Genomic DNA, 20,935 nt, shown 5'->3' with positions numbered 1-20,935 from the left:
CAGCCCTGGGGCTTCTCTCAGACCCCACTGTAGCCTTAGCTTCAAGGACACAGCCCCTCTCCCGGAGGCCTGTCCTTGTGCACCGCCTCTTCCTCAGGGAGCAGGGGCCCAAAAGAGCAAAGTCCCAACCCCAGAAGCTCCCAAAGAATCCCAGGCCCAACCAGAAGCTGGTCTTTTCTATCATTTCTCTCCTCATCCAAAGCTACCAATAAATGCTAAGACGATCTTCACAAAAGGGAAGGAAAGCTGAGGTCAAAGGCATTAAACAGACAGGGCTGTTGCTTATTTATTGATTTCCTGAGGGCCGACGAATGTACACCCGCCCCCCACCGCCCCATAAAGGCCATGAACCGCCCACGGGCGCAGCATCTCCCCTCGACCCGTCGCGGCAGAATCTGGCACAGGAAACCACACCCCAGCGGGATGGGGTGCTGAGCGCGGTGACGGGCACCACGTGGCGGGTGGGGGTCAGAGCACTTACCAGGGACCAGGCGTGGCGCTCACTCTGCAAGGGCAGCCCCATCGGAGCCTCATGGCCGCGCCACGAAGCGGTCGCGCTGGTCCCACCAGGCCAGCAAGGGGACAGCAGCCCAGCACAGCAAGGCTCAGGACAGCGCCCAAGACCACGCAGCCGTGTGGAGGCCACGGCGGCGGAGCCACAGAGCCGAAGTCGGGCTGCGAGCCCACGGCCGCCCCTGCCCTGCGCTGCGCCGGAGCCCGCGGCTGAGAGGCGGAGGCAGGCGGCCAGGTCGGCCCAAGGAGAGCTTCTTAAGAGAACGCTCGAAAGTGCTGGAGGAACCGAGACAGGTTCACTCTGACTGGGGTAAGAAGGGTGGGGGCAGGGGGACAGCGAGGAGAAGCGGGATCAGCCCAGCCACGCCCAGAAGTCTAGGCCTGAATCTGAAGAGCCGCAGTTAACAGCTTGGAGCACCTCAGTACCAGAAAAGAGCACAAGTCTCCTGTTCAAGGATACACAAAAGAATACCGATTCAAGATAATTAAAAAACAGAAGACCCATTTTAGTTACAAACTCATAACAATTTTTAACAAGTGCAAAGCAAGGCAACTGCCACAAACAAATGCTGGAGAGGGCATGGAGAAGAGGGAACCCTCCTACACTGCTGGTGGGAATGTAAACTGGTGCAGCCACTGTGGAGGACAGTACGTAGGTTCCTTAAAAAATTAAAAACAGATCTACCATCTATTCCCACCTCTAATCCTACTCCTGGGCATATATCCAGAGAAAATCAAAATTCAAAAAGATACATGCACCACAATAGCCAAGACATGGAAATAACCTAAATGTTTATCAACATAAGACTGGATAAAGAAGATATGGTACATATACACAATGGAATATTGCTCAGCCATAAGAAGGATGAAATAATGCCATTTGTGACACAGGTGGACCTACAGATGATCATACAAAGTGAGAGAAAGACAAACATCATGTGATACCACTTACTTTTAAAGAAATGATACAAGTGAACTGATTTACAGAACAGAAACAGACTCACAGACATAGGAAACAATCTTATGTTACCAGAGGGGAAGTGGGGAAGGGACAAATTAGGAGTCTGGAATGAATATATACACACTACTATACCTAAAATAGTTAATCAACAAGGACCTACTATATAACACAAAGAACTCCACTCAATACTGTATAAAAACCTGTAATGGAAAACAATCTGGGAAGGAATAGACACACATATATATGAAACTGAATCACTTTGCTGTACGCCTGAAACTAACACAGTATTGTACATTAACCACACTCCACTATAAAATAAAAATTAAAAAAAAGAAGGGACCTGGCCAAACTTGGGGTAAAAACTGGCCATGGCACGATGTAGGAGCCTGGAGATCAGTGTCCCCAACCAGGCTCACCCTGCACAGGCACCTACCTCCTAGTCCAGGGGGACCCATGTCCTGTTCTGTGAAATTCATGTGACCACTTTGGAAAATAAAATCCATGTAAATGTGAACTATTAAGTCCACCATCAATGATACTTTCTCTGAAACACTGATCTTCAACAGTCAACAGCACATTTAACCAATACTCGCCTCTCTCTCAGCATGATTTTTAGAAAAGAAATTCATGAGGGAAACCAGTTTATGTCTTGATGTGATTCCTAACTGCAGTATCCTAACCCTCCAGCGTGGCCTGTTACTATTCTGAAACCATCGCCACTACATTTCCTGGGCTAAACATGTCTTTCTTAGTCTTTGCCAAGGAGGAGAGATGATTCCATTAACAGGACCTCATGGTGGGACTTTCTCAACATTATCTCGATATCGAAGCAAAAGCTGCTCCAATTCCCAACAGGCTCCCGCCCCTAGGCATCTGGACCCACAGGTGCCTCTGCCTCAGGTGCATAGATCAAATCACAGATGGGGATAAACGCGACCTTAGGGCCTTGAGAAGCAGTACTCAGAAAATAATCTTTCCCCCTCAGGCCTCCTGCCCCCATTCCCCACTAAGAAATCACCTCATCTGAGTTAATTAATGTGGCAAATTAAGGATATAGCATTAGGAGGAGGAAACCACAAAAAGTCAAAAGGAGAAGTGAAGCCCTGAAGATCAAAACTGCAACTCCTCTGATGCTGGGTAACTTGTCATTAGGAGACAGGGGGCAGTACTCTCATGGAATAAAGGCTGCCAAGGGTGACTATTGGAGCTTCCTCCCAAACTAAGCTATGTTCTTTGGGAAATTAAAACGATATTACCATATTTTAAAGAAATAACCAGAGGGAATTTGCTGTAGGACTCAGCTGAAATCCGGTGCTCTGTGACAACCAGGAGAGGTGGGATGGGGTGAGAGGTGGGAGCAAGCTTCAAGAGGGAGGGGACATATGTATACCTGTGACTGACTCATGTTAATGGATGGCAGAAACCAACACAATATTATAAAGCAATTATCCTTCAATTATAAATTTAAAATTATTAAAAAACTTAAAAACCACTGTCAACTCTCAACACCATATGAAAGCAGCCACAATTTATGGATGAAATACATAACTCTCAAGTCCTAGTCAGCCCACTTATCTCAAAACTGACATCCACAAAATTCAAATGGGAGGAACGGACATCTGAGAGCCCCCTGAAGTTGTTAAGTGTACGTCATTCATGCACAAGTAAACTTAGGTGGCTTCTTTTTTTAAACTATGACATGAGAAACCAAAACAAGCATTCATTTATTCATCCGAGTCTGAATCACCATTAACATTTTCACCCTAAGAACTGCAGATATCTGGTCACTCGTTTTTAACAAGGATAAAACAGCATGAAGCCAGTAGAATATTTATCTTGAACAGAGATCTGGATTAGGACCAGAAAACAGAAGTAGGGATAAGCAAACATTTCTCTGGAAGGAGAAGTGTAAACAGTGTGGCCTTTTCAGTGATGGGTGGAGAGTGAACTCAACCTCTTCATGGCTGATCTACAGAGAGAGAGCCAGGGACAGCCAGGGACAGGGACGCAGTGCAAGCCAGGGACAGGGCCAAGTGTCGACAGCACTAGACATTTTCCTGCTGAAAATGTCCAACTAAAGGGAACACACACTAAGCTCTTTCAGGTTCTCTGAACATCAGGTAAGTACATGAGTTTCAGTTTCAGCAAAGGTCTGGTCAGTTTAGGGAATGATGGCGTTCAAGCTATTCTGATGACAAACCCAAGCTCTCAAAAAAAAGTATCTTCTTAAGAGAATACATCATACATTTCTTGGCAATGAACCTCAGAAATCTAAGCTGGAACTAGTATAGAAAAAGAAAAAATGATCTACAGAAAAGAGTCTCTAAGGTTGAAGAAAAATTAAATAACCCTATAACTGGAAAGAAAGAAGAGAAGGGGGTAAACACAGACACAGACAGGATAAACGCGCTTACTGGTTAAATTCTGCAGGGGAAGCACGGGGAGATGTCCTTAAAAGCTTTAAAGAGGCAAGTTTATGCACAGAAAGGAACTTCCATAGAATGGCTCATAAATTTATATTCCTCTAAGTAGTAATACTAGCTAAAAAAAGCCAGGCTTGACTAAGTATATTTAAACATTGACTGAGCTCCAATCAGAGTCCTCAGTTCTGTGCTGTGTGCTACAGGGACATATGATGTTCCCTGCACGCAAGGTATAATCTGGTCATGTCTGGTTAATTAGAAAACCAGCTGGTAGAATGTTGTCAGTAGCATAAAGACCAAACAAAGAAACAGTAAGTGCAGGGGCTAGCGGGAGGGGTGTGCCCACTTGGGGCTCAACAAAACTGTCAAGGAAGCATTTGAACTGGGTGAGGAAGAGCACACAGAATTTGGACAAAAGTCATTTTGAGGGAGGGACTAGAAAGAGAAAAGTCTTAAGACGTAGCATGGGGACTACAGTTCATGCTGTATTGCATATTTGAAAGTTGCTAAGAAAATAGGTCTTATAAGTTCTCGTGATAAGAAAAACACATTTTTGTGACTACATGAGCTGACGGATGTTAACTACACTTACGGCAAGTGCCTCACAATACTCATAAATATCAAATCGCAATATACACCTGAAACTAATAAAATGCTATATATCAATTATACCTTAATTTTTTTCACAGCTTTTTAATTTTTTGGCCATGAGGCATGTGGGAATCAGGGATTGAACCCACACCTCTTGCAATGGAAGCATGGAGCCTTAACTACAGGATTACGAGGGAAGTTCTTCAATGTTTTTAATTACAAAAAAAGATGAAGTCTTGAGAGAGATGTAGATTTCCTAGGCCCCTTTGGCAAATACTGGCCTAAAATATCCCATGACAATCACTGTCTCCTGAGCGCCGTGACTGGGGTATTCAGCTGTACCTCAAGTTCATGTGCAAAAACAAACATACACATTCCTTTTTTCAAGTCATTTCTTCGCTTGCATTAATTATGCTACCATTCGCTTGAGTTACTTAAGCTCAAGCCCTACACGTAACGTTATATATTACTCCTTTTTAAGAATTACTTACTCTTAGTTGACAATTCCCTGTCCCTTTCACATCGTCTCCCTTTTCCTCTGAAACATGCCTCAAGCACATTCCTCCATGCATACCAGTCAGGTCCCCCTGGAAACTACGTGCAGAGAACGCAGTGCAAGACAGATAAGCCCATAATTACTTGCAAACTTTGATGCCTGATCTCAGCCTTAAATCCTGGGAAGCTGGACTGGGCCAGGCTTGGAACCGCACAGGAGCTGATGGAGAAACTCAGCTGTGCGGATCTCAGGGCCTAAACCAATGTAGGTCAGCGACCTCTTCCTCTGACCCCAAAAGGCCACGTGGGAATTAATCTGATGGTGAGGAAAGACCCTCACTGAGAATGTCAGCCAGTCAAAAAAAGAAAAAAAACAAACTACGAAGCCTGCTTGTCCCAGTGCTCAAGGCAGAGGTGGTCAAGGTCCCACAGCTCACATATTTCTAGGATGAGAAGAAAAGGTGAGTCTTCTGAGCAGAGGGGTGATAACTGACAGTTTAACAATACTTTGGATTCGTTCAGATGGGGAGGAGCAATCCTATTATTTTATCCTCAAGGATAACTGTGCACCACCACCCCGCCCCCAAAAGTAACTCTGGTTCCTGGAGCCCAAGGGCTCTGCACACAAAGGTTTCTAAAACACGGGGAGAGACGGGGGTCTAACACAGGACTGACGGCAAGACTTTCCTCCAGGATGCTACCTACCACAGTCTGCTGATTGGGCCATGACAATCCTGATAATCCAGTGCTCATTTCAATGTAAGAACCTTGCTGTTAAAACAGCTACCAGACATGCTAGCAGTCAAGGCAAGCTTCGGACAACTCACGTGGCTACCGCTGTGTTAAACACAATATTGACTTTTATGGTCCAGGCTGTAAACTCCATCCTCGCTGCAGCAATCAGAGCGGCGGGCGGTCATCAGCTGTGAGACCAAAGTCCAGCACCACCTGGGTGAGAAGGAGGTGGCTTGGACGAAGGAAGAAAGGATGCTGAGCAGGCTGTGTGCTGTGGGTGGGCCGCATCTCCAGGCACCAGTAGCCTGACACAGTGTCAGCTGGAGGAGGCAGAGGGCACGGGTTTTTGAAACTAAGATCCCCACCACCTCCACCACCACTGCCATTAGGATCAGTACTTAGCACTTCCGCTGGGTGAGATTATAGACAGCTGGAAGCTTTCCCTTCATCTAGTTTCTGAGACAAATTCCTCTCTGCCCCCTTGTCCACCCCCTTTTCTATTTGTAAAAATCTAACTCGTGTTCAAATGCAATCTCCTCTCCTTGGTACAGGTCTGCAATTTCAGGAAACTGTTTAGCTCTTCACAAAACTTGGAAAACCACTTAGGGAAAAAAAAGGAACTCCTGGGCTATGAAAAGAGATACCTGGGAGTGGGAGAGGAGAGGAGCAGGCAGAGCACAGCGAATTTTAAGACCACGAAAATACCCTGTATGATGTTACAACGATGGAAGTGTGTCATTACACATTTGTTCAAACTCACAGAGCATACAACACCAAGAATGAACCTGAAAGTTAACTAAGGGCTTTGTGATGACGGTGTGTGGAGGTAGGTTGGCCCTTGGGAGAAAAAAAAGTACCACTCGGGTAAAGGGGAAACCTCTGGACCTTCCTCTCAGTTTTACTGTAAACCTAAAACTGCTCTTAAAGAAGTCTTTACTTTAAGTGGGGGACAGTGTGGCTCCCTGATTGTCTTGTGGTAAGAATCCGCCTGCCAGTATAGAGGACATGGGTGTGATCCTTGGTCCACGAAGATCCCACATACTGTGGGGCAACGAAGCCCACGCACCCCGAAGCCCATGCTCCTACTCAACAAAGGAGCCACCAGTGAGAAGCCCACACACCAAACAGAGCAGTCCCCGGTCACTGGTCACTGCAACTACAGAAAGCCTAGGAGAAGCAATGAAGACCCAAGTGCAGCCAGAAATACACAAACAAATCTTAAAAAAAAAAAAAATGCGAGTAACAGATTCTTAACAGTTTAAAAAAAGAGACCAGTGAACTCCCTACACGTATGGATTCTGCCACGAGCTAGGAGGGGAACCATAAAGGGGAACCGTGACATTACCGGCTTGTATCCATTTTGTTCTTCCCTTCAGAGATGAGAAGCCTGGGATGGGGGATGCGGGGGAGACTAAGGAATATCACACACAGTAAAACTGCACTGATCTGGATCCGGCACCAAAATTTAAGTGAAAGAATTTGTGCTACACTGCTTCGCCCACCCGTGCTCACACCTGCAGTGGCTCCCCAGTGCTTTGGGGGAAGGAACAGCACCTCCTGAGGAAGACAAGCCACCTGCCACTTCTCCACAGTCTGGACATCGCCCAGAGTCGGGATTAACACAGGGAAGAAGCTGGAGGAGCTGGAAGCAGAAGCAGACAAGAACACTGGACTCTGAGAGTGACAAGACCTGCTGTGAATGGAAGGCCTGACAGGTGCTAAGTGCTGTGCAGTGGGTGTAACTGATGTGCACTCGAGTCCTCGGGACCTTGCAAGAAAAGCCATTTTACATTCACTTTACTGAAGAAAAAACCAAGACAGGTGTGCCCTATGATATAAGTGGGGGGAGCTGGCTTTGAACTCAAGAATACAAATCCACAACAGATTCCCTACTCTTTCTATTAACCCTCCAAGTACAGATTGAGGACCTCCATTTATTCTTTGGGGCCACTGAAATTTAAAGCTGAACATGTGTATAATGCTTGCAAGGCCTTGCACGTTCTGGCCAGGGGATCCTGCCTCCCGGAAGAACTCTAACGTCAAAGAATCTGGTCCATTCACTAACCCAGGAACACACCTTCAGCCTCTCCAGCCCTGAGTCCTACCCCTCAGGTCGTAACTCCTGGGTGAAGCCGCCTTTAAGCAGCCAGACTGCAGAGCCCTCAGTCCTTCCTGCCATCTGAAGAGGACAGTACACTCGGTCCTGATCTACTAACTGCTTTGTACCACCGGTTAGCTTTTAAACTTGGAATCTATCATTGCACAGTTAAATGGGGAGCTCCCTAGAAACATCAGACCTCACACTTCCTTATAAACCTCTCAGGAACTTCAAATGTTAACCTGTAGAGGAGGAATACAGACCATGTACTGAATTGGGTTTTAAATTCCCAGGGCCACTGGTTAACCAGACATTGATCTCCAGCAAGCCTAAGTTTTTATCTGTAAATTATTACAACTTTATATCTACAAATTAGCTAATAAAACACCCACCGTCAAAGGGTAACTGCAAGAGGATGTAAGCAAAGACCAGGAAGCACGGTGCCTAGCGCACAGGAAATGGTCCCTCCTCCACAGACACTGGGGGCTCCTCCAACACTCCGGAGACGCAGCTACTTACAGGCATCTTAAAAGACTGCAGACACACCACTTACACAGAGAGGCCATAGTTAACGAGGTTTAGAATATGAAAACATATTTTTAAAACCAGAAATGGCTATTTGCATTATAAAAGAATTTTTCTTAATTTTTATTTATTGCCCATACTATTTTATAATAGTAAAGGAATTTTTTTAATTTTTTAAATTTGTCTCAGAACATAACAGGGCCATTCCAACATCACACAGAGGAAGAGCCAGTCTGGAGTCTTGACATATCTGGACTGGTCCTCATAAGGTACCAGATACCCACAGTAGGATCTGAGAAACCATTCAACCTGTCTATGTCAGCTTGTGTTCCCTCAGAAGCCTCCAGTTTGGGAGCAACAGAACCGGACATAAATACTTCCAGACCCACAGGACCAAAGGAAAGGACCCAGAGCTGGGAGAGTCCAGAGAGGGAGCGGAGAAGGCTTCCTGGGGAAAGGGCATTTTAGCTAAGGCTCTGATGTGTGAATAAGAGCTTGGTAGGCAGGTAAGCGAGAGGAAAAGTCGAAGAAGGTCCGAGCTGACTGATGTTTGGAGACCGTCCCCTCATCTTTGGAGTGGGGCTCAGAGAGCAAATGCCTCAGTCGAGGCCATACTGCAAGGTCCGGGAGGCAAGAGGGCCCAGGAATGAGGCATTCAGGAAAGCAGGTCATCAGGGCTGTGTGGGGCTGAAGGGTGGTAGGTGCAGCGACTCCAGCCTTAAAACCTTTGAAAACCACAGACTCCTGCCCCAGGCTGGAGTGCCTGGGCCCCTCCACATGCTCCAGGACATGAGCACTGCCTGGGTACTGCATGGCCTGAAAAAGACAGGTTCAAAGGAGGACAGACAAGACCGGCTACATAACTTGCAGAATGAAGACATGGGGCCACTTGTTCAAGAATTGAGAATTTCAGGACAGGGACAGCAGAGCATTAAACCAGGCTATGGGGACAGAGGTTAGCCTGGGGGGCAGAGAAGGGCCACAGTATGCTTCTGAACACCCCCTGTGTCCCAGAGGGACAAAATATGATGGGGCAGCTGGACAAGCCTCCAAGTGCAGAGACCCGGCTGAGGCAGGGCCCCCGCCTGGGACTCCACCTTTCTGATAAGCCTTAAGTTGTTCTCTTTTGTACATTTTTTAAAAAAATAAAAATCACAGAGGAAAAAAAAAATAAAAAGAATATTTACCTACAAGGTCATTACCCCATCACATCAACTCTTGCATTTTTCTGTTTTTCTTCTAGTCCTTGGTCATATATTTACATATTTTACTAATATATTTATATCGTAGGAACCAATTGATTTTAAGATTTTTATTTACCATATCTAATATTTTATAATAATATTGTTATTAACTGTAACATTTTATATGTATATTTATATATTAGTATTTATGTATGTTTTGTAGCATGTGTTATAATCAACATGATATATATTTAGTATTTTATGTATTTGTTGATATATTAAATATGCATTAATATATTTTATATATTGTATTAAAATACTTAATTATATTAATAAAGTCCCCATAATCATTTAATCATCATATAATATCCTATGAAGCTAACATCACAATTTAGCTACTTTCCAGCTGTTAGACAACTATCATAATTCTTTTAGATTTTTATCATTATAAGAATCATGCTTAAAGAACATCTCCAGGTACAAAAGTTTTCTTTGGTTTTTCTTTTTAACACCTTCACGCAGAGAACATTTTTCTTTTAAATCATTCGGGCCCCAAAGTACAAGCTAGACAGGGGGTCAATAACTCCCAGGTAGAAGGTACAGTCCACCTACAGGCACGGGTTCTTCAGGGCACTTTCAATCACCTCCACTAGACAGCCACTCGAGTGTTAACACAGTCACACGGCTAGGAGCGTAGGCAGGTGCAGCATCTCCAGAGAGTGATCTGGCAGAAATTCCACCCTGGATCCTAACCCTAGAAAGATACTTGAGCTTCTGCATAAACATCTTCTGACCAGGACGTTCACCATCTCTGATTAAAAAAAAAAAGACTGAAAACAATCTAAACGTTCATCAATAGAGGGCTGTGTACTTGACCGCACACTAAAAGTACCCGAGTAGGGTGTTCATAAAGATAGACCATAGACAACCAGGAATCTCGGGGAATGGTCTGGGCATTTAAATCTTTCTGGGGCCCTGTAATGTCCAGCCAGACTGGAGAACCACTGGGTTAAATAAAGTCTTCTATGTGCATTCAGTCAGCGGAGACTAGGCAGGTAGTAGCAACATGCTGGATGGTGTGTATAGCAACTACCATTGCTGTGAATGAAAGGTGATGTTTTTTCTTGTGTCTGCACAGAATATTTCCAGAAGGATAAACTAAAAGAAACTGGTATAATAAAGGTAGCCTGGACTTCGCTGGTGGCTCAGTGGTAAAGAATCCACCTGCCAGTGTAGGAGATACGGGTGTGATTCCCGGTCTGGGAAGATTCCGCATGCCAAGGACCAACTAAGCCCACGTGCCACAGCTACTGAGCCTGTGCCACGAGAGCCCCGGAATCCGCACACACTGAGCCCAGGTGCTGCAACTACTGAGTCCAGAGCACTCGGGAGCCCGCGCTCAGCAACAAGGAAAGTCACCACAATGAGAAGCCCATGCACTACAATGAAGAGTAGCCCCTGCTCGCTACAACTAGAGAAAGCCCACGCAGCATCGAACACCCAGCACAGCCCAAAATAAAAAGGGCAGCCTTTGGAAAGAGAGATTAGGGGTGTGAAGTGAGAAACTTGTATTTCAATGTATACCATCTTATACTGTTGGATTTTTAATCAGGTGCATTTAAAAGTTAACCTTGAACACAATCGTAATTTAATCTGTGCGCTGTTTCTCAGGAGCATGTGGCACTGAGTGGCACGCAGTGTTCCCGGTCAGGGCTGACCTGTTCCAGGTCAGGGTGTTCCTAGGGTCTCCACAGGGCCCTGCACAGACGGAAGGGACCAGGCAGCTTTCCTGGCCCTCTGCGGGCTCGTGTGGCCCTGGCAACCAGTGCTCCAGCCTAAAGCAAACAGCACTGCCTGCTAAGCCAGGGAAGTGTTTGCTCGTGGCCTCCCTCCCCACTCACCGAGGCCATCGCCAATGACACATCAGTCTGCGCCATCTCCTCCTAAAGGGCACACCGGGTTTATAAACCCATTTTAAATGAGTTTTTCAGCTGAAAACATCACGCATGGAATGCAAAGAAGATGCCATCTTTTTTTCTAAAGCACTTACTTCCTGCAGCCTGCAAACCCCATCTCTGAGGATTTAGAATACCAACATTGTTTTTAGAATTAAGTTCCCCAGTGGCTCAGTGGTAAAGAATTCACCTGCAATGCAGAAGACACAGGAGACTCAGGTTCCATCCCTGGGTTGGGGAGACCCCATGGAGGAGGGCATGGCAACCCACTCCAGTATTTTTGCCTGGAGAATCCCAGGGACAGAGGGTCCCGGTGGGCTATAGTCCATAGGTTCACAAAGAGTCAGACACGAGTGAAGTGACTGAGCAAGCGTGCTGTATCTTGTTTGAAAGAACCACTTAGCTAATTTCATTCTACAACGTATTTCAGTCTTACCAAGCCACACGAAAATTTAATAATGCTAAATAGCATAAAACAGTTTTATAGCAGTTTGCTAGTAATTTCAGAGGTTTACAGATATTATTAAATACTTTTCCTATAGGCTGCTTTCAACAGCTATGGTGTTTCACAACTGATTAGGTACATTACTTAAGTGTCATTTTGATCATTTTATTTATTCATTTTGAGTTTTGGCTGCACTGGGTCTTTGTTGCTACACGGACTTTCTCTAGTTGTGGTGAGTGGGAGCTACACTCTGGCTGCAGTGTGTGGGCTTCTCATTGTCAAGGCTTCTCTTGCTGTGGTGCATGGGCTCCAGGGCACACAGGCTCCAGTAGTTGTGGTACATGGGCTCAGCAGCCGTGCCTGGGCTCTAGAGTGCAGGCTCAATAGTTGTGGTGCATAAGCTTAGTTGCTCCGTGGCAGGTGGGATCTTCCCAGATCCAGGATCAAACCCATGTCTCTTGCATTGGCAAGCAGATTCTTTACCACTGCGCCACCACTGAAGTCCCTTAAGTGTCTATTTTATGTTTCTTTGTTTTTTAAGGAGAGGGCACGTCCCTTTAGAGTATTTACCTCATTATTTTTATATCAGAAAAAGAATTCATTCATATTAATGGAAAGAAGGAAACTGCATTGTCTATAACAAGGTTCCTTTGACAAATGACACAACGCATATCAGACACATCAAGAAAAAAACATAGTATATCAAGAGATCAGGTTCTGGAATACCAGAGAATCTTTAAGGATTGTCTGCTTGCAAAAGTCTCATCCATTCATTCATTCATTCCTCTAACAAGCATTTAAGTACAACTTCCTGCCAAGCCCTGCACTAAGCACTACAGCTGGGGCAGGAGGGCTAGGATGAGAAGAATTCCCATATCTAACCACAACATGGATGTTTTCTTGTTTCATTCAATTACTCAAATGTATGCTTAAATTGGCTAAATGATATTTTTGTTACTATTTCTCAATCCTGTTTTAGAAGAGAACTTGAGTAAATGAGGATAGTCAAATAAGAGCTAGATGAAATCAAACACATTAATCTCTTCCCATTACTCCAAAGGTTTCAACCATAAGACAGAAGAAAACTCAATTTTCTGGGTACACCAGGGTAAGATGGTTGGCAATCTGAAGTTTTAAGCGTAAGGTGTTAAAGGCAGAACTGATTAGCCTGGTGATTTTGCCGCTTCTTCCTAACACATCCTAAATCAACACCTGTTTCATCTCTGAGGAATATGCAGGTTAATGTCTAACTTGTCTCCAACTTGTGAAGGAACACAGTTGCCATGACAACTGAACAAAAAGTTTAGTGAGCAAAATTCACCAGTGAAATGCAAAAATCCAAATTCCATCTAACTGACATATGCGTACTTGTAAGCAAATGCTAGTTTTCTGTTTGTTAAACCATCAAAATAAATGAAAATATGTTCTGTGAAAAGTTCCATGGATACAAAATTTAAACACACACGTTTTTGTCAGAGTAGGTCACAAATAAATAAAATGAAACAGTGACTGTTTGACAAGTAAATCTCAGCAGTGTAGCATTTAGCATTACAGGGTCTCAAGAACATTTTCATCAAGGAAAACCAGATACTTCTAAAGTGAGTATATTTCTAAGGTTGTGTTAAATTGTCAAGTAAATTCATGTATATGTTCCATTTCTACTGATATCCATTACCGATATCCGCAATCTCCTGGATCTAATGCCCAATGATCTGAGGTTGAACTAACATAACAATAATAAAGTGCACAATAAATGTAATGCACTTGAATCATCCCAAAACCATTCCCTACTCCCCTGGTCCATGGAAAAAACTGTCTTCTAGGAATCCCATCCCTGGTGTCAAAAAGGTTGGGGACAGCTGGATTACACAATGTAACTTAGGGTATATTCAAATAAACAGACTATCAATTTCCCTAGAAAAATCCTTCTATCATCAACACACAGTTTACTTAGGTTGTCCACATGTGATGGATGCGTGGTTACATTATTAATATCCAACATACAACTATCCTCACTAGAAATTAGGCTGAGGTTTCTGCCAGATATGCAGGTTTCCCCTCAACCCCCATCAGCTCTGGGGAATGAATTTCTACTCCCCCAGTGACCACTCTGCATGAACTGGTGGTTATTTTCAAGTAGATATCCATGACTAATCAGACACTAGTGGTCTCTGATTTAAAGGTGTATTACCCCAAATACAGAAATGCTCTTATATGATGAAGAAAATGTCTTAAGGGTGGTGATAAAATCATCTTCATAAAGCAGGCACCTATCTCTTCATAACACAACACTGGGTGCAAATTCCAGAGCATGATCTACATATGAAGCAAGATTCAGGGACAAATAACTAGAAAAAATATTCCAAACATATCTATGAATGAAAAGCACATAGTTAAAGAGAGAAAAACATGATAGCAGGGGATCCAGACTCATGCTAATACTGAAATCTTATGGAACAGAAAGCACCTGCCATTTAACACATACCTAAAACATCAGAGTGTTAATGGTTGCATTTATTGCACTTAATACATTGTGTTATTTCAGCACAAACATAAAGTGCAATAAGAAAAATAGCACGATGTGTGAGGGGGCACATTGTCCTTCCCGGGAGTCCATCACAGAGGCCGCTGGACACTTCTGGCTGAACACAGAGGAACAGGAGCCCAGCCCCTAGCACCCCCATCCTGCCCCCATCCGCACATGCTGCAAAAGGGTGTCTGTGTGGCCTGAGCGGTGAGTCATGGATGTTCCACTTGCAGACAGGGTGGGGTTGAGGGAAGTCACCATTACATGCCCAGTTAGCTGGAAAAGCCCATCCTGTTTTTCCTCTTTTACATAATAATCATTTTTCACAAACCTGAGATAAGAAGAATACTTGGTAAGTAGGAACTCACCAGATATTTCAGCATTCTTATCCACAAAGGGAAAGACTGACTTTTACAGCCAAGGACGTGATCTCATGGAGCAGGCCTGATCGTTCATGCCAGCAAGGGACTCGGACAATCAGGATAAAACATGTGTTCTTTTGTGCCCACACCAAGAAAAACAGTGTCTGGGGAAATCGCCCAGCACCAGTTCTCAAATCAGATTCACCCACCAGGAGTTCACACCAACAGCCAGATCATTTCAGAAGCACAAGGACAACCTTTTACAACTTCCTTTGCCAAGGAAAAACAACTGTAGGGGCTTCCTCAGGCTGATCTGATGGGCAGACCATGGGAAACACAACCCAAATCCATAGTGGCAGAAATCAGCCCCTCTTTATCTCTACCCTCTATGCTTTAAAACATCGCATGTCCAGCCCATCTCTCGAGACCACCTGCTAAGTCAAATGACAACATGTAACATGACCATTTCACATTGAGAACTTAAAATTGTAATACGTCTCTCAGCTTTAAAAACATCCAATCCCAGCCCCTTAAACTTACTTAAGCTTCCCCCAAATCTAAAAAGTTGTGTCACCTTTTTCCAAACACACTTCAAATAAATCTTAGTTAGATCTCTCTTGATCCAGGTGATCACCTGGGGACCTGGCTGCAGCTCCTGAGCCCTGGTGGACACCATGCTGGCTGAGGTTGGGGGAGGCAGGAACCTTGCCCCACTAGTAGAAATTGTGCACATGAATATCGCCTTCAATTATCAACTTCACTAATTAAACTGCCCTCCTAAGGATCATCAAGAACTTCAGTGTTAAGTACATTAAAATTCACAGCATATTACTCTTAATAACAGGAACTACCAGTTATTTTAGCAAAGAAGAGAAAATCTATAAAGACTTTTTATCCAAATTGGGTTTCTCGGCAAATCTTACACTTAATCCCTACCTCACAATGGAAAATACTCCAGAGCCTACTTAACATTTAATATAACTTAAATCACAAAAGTAACACAAATGGATTAGAGCAAAACCCAAAATACCAACCAAATATAAAACAGAGAAGAATCAAATAAAAATTTCACCCATGGGTTGACCACCGCTGTTAAAATCCTGGTGCGGGGCTACTCACCCTGTCCCCACGTGTGTGGTCCCACACCTACCTTCAATATCCTTCACAAGTTTACATTGTTTTTACTTCTTCCAGAGAACATCTTTGTATGTGCACATACACATACATGTACACATATGAATACACATGTACATAGAGAGAGTCAAAAAATAAAGATTTGGCAGCTGCAGAGTGCCATCCGTTGTCCAGTTGTATCACTTCACCTAACAAATTTTTCCTTTCCACTTAAATAAGATTTTATTCTTGAAGGGAAAAACTTGCAAATAATTCTGAAAAACACACCACACTCCTAAAGTCAATCCTGACCGCCCAGCCACCTTCATCCAGGTCTGATGAGGGTCTTAGCACTCCTCTGAAAATTCAATCTGTTTCATGACCAACACCATTGAGGTAAAAAAGAGAAGTAATAACAAGTTGCTTCAGCTCTGTCTCAAGTATTCCAACTACATAAAGGAGAAATCAGCCTCTGAAAAACAGTTCAGTTTTGTAAAGCCTCAATTGGGTGTAAAGCCTCAATTCAGTGATACTGAATTCCATGAGTTAAGAGGCCCTTGGTAATACCTAAAATCGTTCTGTACTGCATTTTAGTCTTTTCACAAGATTTTCAAATATATTACCTCCCTATTGCAACCTTATTACACAGGAAGGGTGCAGTCACCTTACTTACAAATGACAAAAACTGAGGCCCAGAGAAACAGAGAGACACGCGGGTCTCTACACACACATGGTGGAACAAAGCAGTATGAAACTGGTCTCCCTGACTGGTCCTCCAAGTGATTTGAACAGAACCCACCATAAGAGCTGGACTCTGACCCCAAATTCTTAACACCCTCCAGGGCCCAGCTCAGGACCAGGCGTTGTGGTGGGGTGGGTGTACTGACCAATCGCATGATTTATGTGTCACTTGTCTTAAGAAGATCATTAAAAATGTGTAGTGGAGCTATCTGTGTTTTTTCCAGAATTTTCCTCCCTTACCCCAGGAAAATCTCACTAGATGCTAGCGTCCTGGGAGCTGGTGGGCAGGCAGGGGGCAGCCCTCCTGCTAGAGGGAAGAGTAACTCCTGGCCAGGCCCTCAGTCACAGCGAGGATGAGAACAGGGTGTCCTTAGTGCGGTACTTAACGCAAGAGTGTGCCCCTTATCAGCATCTGAATGATCTTCCTGTTACAGTTTCCAGTGTGTTCTCTGCTGCTGAGGCATGTCGGTGAAGGACCTGCTGTCGTCAGATGTCCTACCCTGGTACGCACAGGTGGACTCAAAGTCATGCACCCAGGAGCTAAGCATCAGACCCTCTCAGATAACGATAAGTGGATTAAACTATAGTAACCCTGGAGCAGGTGACTTCAACGTGGAAGACGTGGATTAGCCCCAACTAGGCAATGTGACCTCAAATATTCAGGACTGGAGGGGTGTGGGGGTGGGGTCTCTTCCCAGCACTTAGTCACTGGCCCAGCGGCTGAGGCGCTCTCTTGACTCCTCGTGTCCCAGGCGACACACATGCTTACTTCATCTACCTGGTCCCAAATAAGACACTGGATAACTCATGATCTTTTCCGCCTCCATCTTGTATACACATCTGAGGCGGAAACTGGTCCACTAATTTACCAGAAACATTTAAAAAAAGATAAAGTTTCAAACTTCAACCAGACATGCAAGAAGTTGGTGGATACATCTTGGCTTTTAAAAGTTCCTAAAATGAACATGTTGACCTGAGATGCAAGGCGACCAGGAACCCAATTCTATTTCTTATTTGAGCTGCCAGATACATAACCTCATTTTGTTCTAATTTATCCTTCTGGAAAAAATTCAAAAGTGTGTGTGTGTGTGTGTGTCAATTAGTTAAAAGTGAAAGCAGAAAGCTTTCAAATTTCAAGACCATAATGCAACTTTATAATTTTAAATGGAGCTTACATTTCACAAAAACCATAATCATAATTCCTCTCAAACTTATAAATTCAATCTCTTCTGATTCTTTTCCTGTTTTCCTAGCAAGCTCTTTCCTCAGAGCTATGAAAAGGGCTTCCTTCAAGAACCTCAAAGAAATACACTAAGAAGGAATCTCAAATGTGATGATTCTTTGCAGGAGGAACCCCAGGAAATACAAAGATCTGAAAAAGACCTGCAAGGTAAGCTACTTACCCTGGTCCTCAAAGTTCCTCTCTAATAAATTCCAGAGAACTGGAGAGACAAAAAGACGGCTGTAAAGTCAGGGACGTGGCGAGGCCCGGGGTTAATACAGCACTATCCAGGGCAAGACCTCGGAGGAGTGGGGAAAAGTTTAAAATAACTAGTGGAAGTCCATCACTGCAAGAAGATATAGAAAACTTCTAAAACAAAAAAAAAAGTATATATATAAACTGGACCTTATTTTTACTTATGTTTTTCTCCAAATATATAGCAATCTATGCTACAAAACTGCCCCCAAAGCCTACCTGAATCTTCCTTTCCTTCTCAAGATCTACAAGTTACCTCCAGTATCTAAATGCACTGAAAAATACTAAGTTCACATTAGGCGTGCTAGAGTTTTAAGGGAAGGTTTACACCTTAACTTCTGGAAATCTAAACCACCACAGAGCCTCCAAGGGCAGCTCATTCCCTGTCTGAGGTACCCGTTCCCCTGAAGGCACAAGCTAGCTCCTATTTGGTTAAATCTCATACAGAGCAGGAGGGGGACATTTTCCAGGAGGCTCTCCCAGGACAGCTTCACAGCATCTGAGAGTCAAGTCAGGTGAGAAAGCAGGAGGAAAGACATTGCCCGGGCGCCCCGGGTCAATGTGACGTGTCATGGTTGATTTGCCCTCATCTTCCTGAGTCTTTACTTCACCTTTTCCAAGGTGAAGACACACTGCTGAAGGGTCCTGGGATCACCAATTCTCTCCAACACATTTACCTCCAAAACTTACAGAAAATCCTAAAGCAGTCAACAAAGACATAACCCATAACCAGTCCTTGGCCCAATTTTGTGTTCTTCACTAGACACTGACAGGAAGTCAGAACACCACACTGAAAATGTTCCCACCAAGTTACAATCAGTTTCCCTAATATGGCCAGGGCCTAAATATAGCCACAGTATTTTTTGGTTCAAAATACACTCCATTGCAGTTGTGGATGGAGGGAAACACTGTGTGGGCAAGTGAGCAGAGAACATGGCAAACTATGGCCAGGCATTGGGGGCTCTCACACCCTAGACAAGGGCTGCTCAAGCAAAGATAGCTGTAACTCATGCCCTGTTCCCTCCAGGCTTTGTCCCCCTTACCCCACCCCCACCAAGTCTGGGTTACTGGGAGGAAGAGAAGAAATTACACACCCCGAGCCTCAAGTAATTCTACCGTTCCCTGAAGCAACAGAGCATCACTAAGACCCACAGCAGTGAAAGGGGCAGAATGCCCTACTCGAATGGTAACGATTCAGTTCACCTGCAGACCACAGGAGAATTTAACGAAGGTGTGTCGTCTTCACAATTTACCTTCCAAACAACAGCACACACCCACACACACACCACAAACACTAAATACTGGAAATATTCACGTAACTGCAACCAGGGGCTTTGTGTGCTCCCAGTGAGTGGAATTTAAGAAAAGCAAAATCTAGAGCATAAAACTTAGTCCAAAATGTATTCAAAGTTTCACTTAAAACTTTTAAAAGGCTTATTACACTGAGTCTAGACCTAGTGCACAGATAGGAAGACTTTAAACTTTTTGCAAGGCACTTTAGCCGAAAAGTGTCAGGATTGGAAGTAGATGCTCACTTAAAATACTTGCTGGAAAACAACAGTTATGGGGAAAGAAACGAACTTCTCAACGCAAGTGGGCTGAAAGACAATATAAGAAGGCCTCTTTTTAAAAAAAAAGCCCTTGAAAGCAAACGAGCCTAGAGATTTCGTACTGGACTGTCTGGTCACACAGCTCGGGTGAAATGCAAGTTCAGACGCCAGACAAGCTGCTCGGTTCTCTGCGACTTTACGTCTCCCTGGCTGTAAAATGGGAATTATGGTCTTAGCCGCCGCACGAGGTTGTCGGGGAAACGAACCAGAGAAATCAACCTAAGGCACCCAAGAAGCCAGCGCGCCCCCCGGGCGAGCGGCGCGTCTCCGGGGGCGCGTGTTGGGAGGGCAGGTCCGAGCACACACACCCCAGCTTTGTGAGGCCCCCTCCCTCGGCCACTTCCTAGAGCATCTCGGGCCCCGCACACACCACGCGCCGCCGGCCCCGCCACGACGGGGAAACGACACGCTCCCATCCACGCGTCCGAGAACCGGTCCCCAGGCCAGGGAGGAGGAGGGTACCGCGCTCGTGCCGCCGCGCGCTTCCAAGTTCAGAGCAGAGTCACGGACACAATAGGGCCGAAGCGGCGCCCCGGCCCCCACCGCGGCCCCCAGACCCCCGGGCGGCACCCTGGGAGCCCAGGCAACCGCGAGCGGGAAGGGGGCCCGCGACCGCGCGGACCAGGGCCTGCGGTGCCGGAGGCGGGGGCTTCGGGGCCGGCGGCGGCGGCCTGGGAGACCCCGTCCCCTTTTCCTTTCCCCCATCCCCTTCCCCTCCGTCCCCCGCCCGTCTGTCCCAGGCCCCTCACCTGAAGGCCGGCCCCTCCCGGGGCGCCCGGCCCGGGGCAGCCGCCGCCGCGGAGCCGCCGCCGCCCTTCCTGTTGAAGAGCCTCTGCAGCAGGGTCGGGGCCATGGCGCTGCGGTTCCGCTGCGGCTGCGGCTCCGCGGCCTCGGCCCGGCTCAGCGCGCGGCCGGGGGCGGCGGCGGGGCCATCGCGGCGCGGGGAGCTGTGCTCGGCGCCGGGACCGCCGGCCGGTCATATGACGGGGCTGGCCCGCCGCCGCCGCGCGCTGACAGTTCTCCCCGCGGGAGGAGCCGCCGCCGGCGCGGGAGGAGCGCGGGAGGAGCGCGGCCGCCGCGCGTCCGCCATTGGCCCCGGGACCCCGCCCGGCCCCGGAACCGGGGGGCGGGGGCAGGGGACCGGGGGAGGGGCGCGGGAGGCGGGGGTCTCGGGGGGGTG

At 45.8% G+C, this 20,935-nt stretch overlaps 1 protein-coding gene across 3 annotated transcripts in view; it reads right to left on the bottom strand.

The window, feature by feature from the left end:
- Positions 1-20,623, bottom strand: part of FNIP2 (folliculin interacting protein 2) — a 125,533-nt gene extending 104,910 nt beyond the window's left edge. For 2 of the 3 annotated variants that reach the window (XM_061142262.1, XM_061142266.1), the window contains exon 1: positions 20,505-20,623. In XM_061142262.1, coding sequence (XP_060998245.1) covers positions 20,505-20,608 — 104 coding nt within the window. In that variant the 5' untranslated portion in view covers positions 20,609-20,623. Of the gene's footprint in view, positions 1-481; positions 678-20,504 lie in introns of those variants that run through there. The other variant, XM_061142264.1, reaches the window with a different exon arrangement.
- Positions 20,624-20,935: the final 312 nt, after the last annotated feature.

The sequence above is a fragment of the Dama dama genome, chromosome 5, assembly GCF_033118175.1.
Source record: "Dama dama isolate Ldn47 chromosome 5, ASM3311817v1, whole genome shotgun sequence".
Classification (NCBI taxonomy): domain Eukaryota; kingdom Metazoa; phylum Chordata; class Mammalia; order Artiodactyla; family Cervidae; genus Dama; species Dama dama.
Note: the sequence above shows the minus strand (reverse complement) of the source record. Positions and strands in the feature narration are given on the sequence as shown.